This window comes from Lactuca serriola, chromosome 8, assembly GCF_051521515.1.
Source record: "Lactuca serriola cultivar US96UC23 chromosome 8, Lser_US96UC23_V15, whole genome shotgun sequence".
Lineage (NCBI taxonomy): Eukaryota > Viridiplantae > Streptophyta > Magnoliopsida > Asterales > Asteraceae > Lactuca > Lactuca serriola.
Genome location: NC_136415.1, coordinates 211036912 through 211043201, shown reverse-complemented (window position 1 = coordinate 211043201; position 6290 = coordinate 211036912). Strand labels below are relative to the sequence as shown.

Here is a 6290-nt window from a genome sequence, read left to right as displayed (position 1 = left end):
AAAAATTGCGTTCGAAGTTTTGCGTCTAAACGGCTCACTGTGTCTGTTTTCGCGACTTTTTGTAAATATTTTTACTAAAAATATTTTGAGTATGAAATTAAATAATAGACTATATTCTGATTCCAAAAACGCTCTCGAAAGTTCTGTTGGAGGTGTGTAAGTACCTCAACGGTGTGAAATAGTTTACTTAAAACAGGTAAAACCAGTGTTATACCGGTTTGTTTTCTTAAAACGATCGTATCTTTTGCATACGAACTCCGTTTTGGACGTTCTTTATATTTTCGGAAACAGGGGAACATGAAATATATTATTTTAATGTTTGTTTTGCTCAAAACTGCTTAATAGAAAATTTCAATTTTTCAAATGCATTAATTAACGTTGTTGTTTAAGTGGTTTGATTCGGTTTACAGTTTACACATTTAGAAGTCAGGTATTATCTGATATCATATAAAAATTGAGTTGTACTCATTTATTTTTCATTAAATATAATAAAACTGAACAAGTTAGATTATAAACAAATTTACCGTAATTTAGTTGTTCATAGCTATGCCTGAAATTCCGGGATGTCACAAATCTGCACCAGTACCAAGGTCAGGATCAGCCTTTAGAGGCTCCAGAAACCAGGTCAAGTTATCCTTGTTTTCCATATCAACAACAACCCAAGCTATTGGGAACACTTGGTTATTAACATCTCGACATATGGTTGAGAGTAATTCACCTTTAACCCGACCCTTCAGAAAGCACCCATCCAACCATATAGCCCTCCTACACCCTATTTTCTAGCAAACACTTATAGATTTGAAACAAATTTAAAACCTTTGAAAATAATTCTTCTCATTTGGATTAGTAGTAACACTAACTTTGCACGTAGACCTAAGGTTTGACTCAACAACTCTTTGGCATAATCCTAAATTCTTGCATAGTGTTCAGTTAATTTACCCATTTTGGGGTAACAATAGACCTAATTTTAAACACTATAGAACAAAGATCTTAGAACTCATTTCTTTAACCTGGAAGGTTCTTTCATCGTACATCCAAGGTATATAAATTATGAATGGGTACTTATTATCTTCATTTCTCTTACCACATCTTGCAATAAATCTTCTATTGTCACTCTTTTTAAAGTATATATTGTACCCTCCATTAACTTCATAGTTTGTCACACTGAATTTCAGTTGTGCAGGTAATTTGAACACGTCCCCTAACTTAGGTTGCATATTATCCCACCTAACGTTTGGATCATGTATTGTGTAGTTGTTTGTCACTACTTCCCCTTCTCATCATCGCTTTTCAAATCATTACCATGATACACTCGAGCTTTCACTTCATCAGTCATACTTGAATTTATGATGCTCTCATCATTAATTAGAATGTTAAGAAATAGATCCTCACATTTATCAAGCCTTGATACAAACTATTGCTCTGGTTTACAATCCATGTAAATCCCGTGCAGCTCGAAATCCATCTCATTAAACCCAGAAAATGACTTGTAAATTCCAGTAAATGGGTTGCCGTAACCATCGTTTGAAGAACCCATTTCTAACTCATTCACAATCACAACCATTATAAAAAAAACAAAGAAATTAACGAAGATGATTGCAACTATTTTTGCTCATAAAAACCATGATCAAGGACAATGATTTCAAAACCCTCTTATCAGAACAATGCTTCAAAACCCTAGCTTCAAACAACGAAAATGCTTGAAAACCCTAATAACTTCCTTCACCAGAGAGAGTTTAACATTTGAGTTCCTACTAACTTCGTCTGAACAAGTAGTAGCATTGAAGGGTGGTAGGGTGTGCATCTCAATGTTGAAGGAGTGTACTTTTGTTAACGGAGGTTACCCAGCTTCAGTGACATGACCCGTTACCTTTGAATGGTTATCGGTTGCTAAAGGGTGAAACCGGTGAAAAGCATTAAATCAAACAAGAGGGGCAAATGTGAGGCATTCGTGGCAAAAGAAAAAGACCTTGGACATATTTTTTTGTGTAAAATTGGGGGCTCTTGTGGCAATACACTATAAGTCAGGGGCTCACCGGAAGTAAATAAGTGGAGGGGATAAAGGGCAATATCTATGTCTTACGACATCGTTTGGATGATCAATTCACTTTCCGCGTTTGTGGTACTACCAGACTACCACCACTCGCTCAACTATCAGTTACCTGCAAAACCCTAACAAACCCTTCGGTTGTTTAACGTACCAAGACCTAGAGCAGTTCGGCCGGCGATGGAAGAGACGGCGGCGGAGCTTATAGTCGGAGAACCACCGAAGATTCCGACTGAGCCACCTCAACTGCCTCGAAAATCGGTGCTTGAAATGTCAGCGGACGAGCTGGTGGCGAAATCTATAGTTCCGGTGAAGAAGGAATATATGTGTCCTATACCTATCAGACTTGGTAGTGATAACAATGGAACATCAGGCGACGCTGTTCCTGCCTCCACCACCGCCTCTGCACGACCTGTTAGCAAGGAGAAGAAATCGAAAAGACAGCTCAAGAGAGAACGAAATCAGGTATTTACCTGTGTTTATGCTTACCATTTAGATTTAAAAATGTCGTTTTTAAGGGATATAGCTCTTAACCCTCATCTACTGAAACATGTAATTCAACTTGCAGGAAAAGCAATCAACACGTAATCTCTGTCCTATGGTTGCTAAAACAGGAAAAGCAGATTCATGTCCTTATAATGATAAGTGTCGTTTTAGCCATGACATAGAAGCATTTAAGGATCAGGTAAAAAGTGATAACAATTCTGTAGTCATTTAACTTTTTATTTTCATGACATGGGAGACATTCTAAAATGCAGAAACCTGCTGATTTGGAAGGAAATTGCCCTTTTGAGGGTGATGAAGGTCCATGCCCCTATGGATTAGGTTGTAGATTTTTAGGTACTCATACAACTACTGATGTTGCAAGTGGAATTCCAAAGGGAAATAAATACTCTGAAATCAATGGACTGAAGAAAGATGTCCAAAGGCTATTGTGGAAGAACAAAATGAAGTTCCCTAAAGCAGATGCTGAACTCAAAGTCCTTGGTTTAATGGTATTAATGAATAACAATTAACACCCTTCATATCATCTGAATTTAATAAAAAAGGCTATTGTGTTCCTAAGTTCCTTTTTGTTCGAAATGTAGGGCCCAACAAAATCAAAAAAGACACCCTCGACTAACAATGAAGAAGAAAATCAAACGGTTTCAAATGATTCTCATGTCACAAACGAGAATCGTTGTGGTGAAAATGAAATGAACGAGTGCTCTCTAGAAGCTACTGAGAAAGCCGAAGGAAATAATAGTGGTGATGATCCTCGACCCCAAAAGAGAGGAAAACCATTACATGATCAAACTTCTGAAGTCATTGGAGAAACCAACGGTTTGTTTTCTTTATCTCTAGGCTTCTCTTAATCCCTGTTCAGGTTGTACTGTGTTTGACATGCATCGAACTGACACTGATAGATTAGATTATACATTTTCTTTGTATCTTGTGATAGGTTCAAGTTATGAGGTGAAAGATGTAGACATAAATCCAACTACTACCGAAATAGAAACCGAAAAAACCCTAAAGTTACACCCACGTGAAAAGAAACTAATCGATTTTAAAGATAAGCTATACCTTGCACCTTTAACGACAGTTGGGAACCTTCCTTTCCGAAGGGTTTGCAAAGCATTAGGTGCTGACATCACATGTGGCGAAATGGCAATGTGCACAAATCTTCTACAGGTTTCTAATGCTCTACAAAACTACAATGACATAAAATCTGAAATTCTTAATGTATTTTTATTTGTGATCAGGGTCAGGCTGCTGAGTGGGCCCTATTAAGGCGCCACGTGTCAGAAGATATATTTGGAGTACAAATATGTGGGGCCTATCCTGATACTGTTGCTCGAGCTTGTGAACTAATTGAACAGGAATGTACAGTTGATTTCATTGATATTAATATGGGATGTCCGATCGATCTTGTGGTTAATAAAGGTGCTGGATCAGCTCTTCTTTCAAAACCAATGCGTATGAAAAATGTGATTCAAGCAGCTTCTTCTACAGTAGATATTCCAATAACTATAAAGGTTTGGTGTTTTGTTAATTATGGTTAATCTCAAAAAAGACCTTTTATTTTGTGTTTTTTTTTTTTTTCCGGATTAAACCTCGTATTTATTTTTTTTGCATGAAAAAGACCTTGTATTTTTCATTTTATTCGAAAAAGCCTTCAACTTTGTATTTTTTTTTTCAAAAAATACCCTCAAACTTCTAAATGCTTCCAAATAAACCATCAACTTTTTTTAGTTTTTTCTCGAAAAAATCCTCGCTACAAAGTGTTAATCTCAAAAAAGACCTTATATGTTGTCTTTTTTCCGGATTAAACCTCAAATTTATTTTTTGTCTGAAAAATGCCTTTTTTTTTCTTCTGAAAAAGCCCTCAACTTTGTATTTTTTTTTCCTAAAAAACCCTCAACCTTCTAAATGTTTCCAAATAAACAATCAACTTTTTTAGTTTTTGTCTAAAAAACCCTCACATTTTACTATAATGAAGGGTTAATCTCAAAAAAGACTTTATGTTTTGCTTTTTTTTTTTCTGAATTAAACCTCAAATTTATTTTTTGCTTGAAAAATACCTTGTATTTTTTTTGTTTTTTCCAATCTGGCCCTTTTAGTCATTTTTAAAAAAAAAAGTTGTAAAATTTGAGGGTTTTTTTTGAAGGTCTAGGGTTTATCTGGAAGCATTTAGAAGGTTTGAGAATTTTGTTTTTGGAAAAAATGAAAAAATACAAGATAAAAAAATAAATTTTCGGTTTAATCCGTAAACAACACAAAACATTAGTCCTTTTTCGAGATTAACCCTATTAATTAAGAGTAAATTACTGAAACGGTCCCTATGGTTTGGTCAAAATTACACATTTGGTCCCTAACTTTTTTTTTGCACTCGGATTGTCCCTGTGGTTTGATTTTGTTGCATCTTTCGTCCCTTACATACATAAAGTTAGGGACCAAACATGCAATTTTGACCAAACCATAGGGACGAAAACGCAATAAAATCAAACCACAGGTACGATCCGAGTGCAAAAAAAAGTTAGGCACCAAACGTGCAATTTTGACCAAACCATAGGGACGATTTCAATAATTTACTCATTAATTAAATAGAAAAATATTACCCGATCGATAATTTATTTATTTTTTTTATATGGTTCAAGGCAAGAACAAGTTACTACGAGGGAAGAAGCCGTATCGATTCTGTAATAGCTAATATTGCCGAATGGGGAGCGAGTGCAGTTACTATACACGGTAGGTCCCGCCAGCAGCGTTACACAAAGCAACCCGATTGGGAATATGTTTACCAATGTACGAAAAAGGCCCCTCAATCTTTGCAAGTTCTCGGAAACGGCGACATATTTTCGTTTTCTGACTGGAAGACTCACAAATCCGATTGCCCTCAGCTTTCCTCTTGCATGATTGCCCGTGGCGCTTTAGTTAAGGTCTGTTCTGTTATATCCCCATTTCACCTTTTCCGTGTGAAAAGACGTAAATACCCTTACTTTATGTTTTTGTAATGTTTGTATGTTTGTAGCCCTGGCTTTTCACTGAAATTAAAGAGCAGCGTGACTGGGACATAAGTTCGGGTGAACGGTTGGATATTTTTAAAGATTATGTTCGTTTTGGACTCCAACATTGGGGTTCCGATACTAAAGGTATCATTTTACATTTAACCTTTTTTCTTTTATATTTAAAAAAAAAAAATTATAAATAGTTTTTTAAATTTACAGGTGTGGAGACAACGAGGCACTTCTTATTGGAATGGCTTAGTTACACATACAGATATGTTCCATTTGGTTTGTTGGAAGTGATTCCTCAGAAGCTTAACTGGCGTCCACCTGCTTATTTTGGGCGTGATGATCTGGAGACATTAATGGCTTCTGAATCTGCAGCCGATTGGGTACAAGTTTTATTGCATGGCTTACAAGTTCATTTTTGAAATGTAATATAATATAATATAATATTTTTTTGTGCAGATTAAAATCTCGGAGATGTTGCTTGGTAAGGTTCCGGATGGGTTTGTGTTTTCACCGAAACACAAATCCAACGCTTTTGATAAAGCTGAAAATGGCTGATTTTGCACAATTTTGAGGAAATGCAAAAGTGACTATTATTATTATTATTATTGAAATTGGTCAAATTGCATACTCAGTTAAGAGTTACTTTACTAACAATTTTTTTTTTTTTGAGAGGAGAAAAGCTACTTCAAAACTATGGAAATTTCGTAACCTGTTTATGTTTGGCTGGTTTGAGTTTCGAGCTTTAA

At 35.7% G+C, this 6290-nt stretch overlaps 1 protein-coding gene across 1 annotated transcript; it reads left to right on the top strand.

Annotated features, from left to right (window-relative positions):
- Window positions 1-2095: 2095 nt before the first annotated feature.
- LOC145066339 (FMN-linked oxidoreductases superfamily protein) lies at window positions 2096-6290 on the top strand. The gene is made up of 10 exons (XM_079013569.1): window positions 2096-2512; window positions 2616-2732; window positions 2806-3042; window positions 3136-3370; window positions 3489-3718; window positions 3790-4062; window positions 5185-5466; window positions 5559-5679; window positions 5755-5924; window positions 6001-6290. Exons 1-10 carry the CDS (start codon window positions 2228-2230, stop codon window positions 6097-6099), a joined length of 2049 nt encoding a protein of 682 aa, XP_078869695.1. The 5' UTR covers window positions 2096-2227; the 3' UTR covers window positions 6100-6290.

Excerpts from the sequence above, each read along its gene's own strand:
- LOC145066339 (XM_079013569.1), top strand. The coding sequence starts at position 2,228 with ATGGAAGAGACGGCGGCGGAGCTTATAGTCGGAGAACCACCGAAGATT. Across the intron at positions 2,733-2,805 it reads TAGAAGCATTTAAGGATCAG|AAACCTGCTGATTTGGAAGG; the intron begins GTAAAAAGTGAT and ends TCTAAAATGCAG. Across the intron at positions 5,925-6,000 it reads CTGAATCTGCAGCCGATTGG|ATTAAAATCTCGGAGATGTT; the intron begins GTACAAGTTTTA and ends TTTTTTGTGCAG.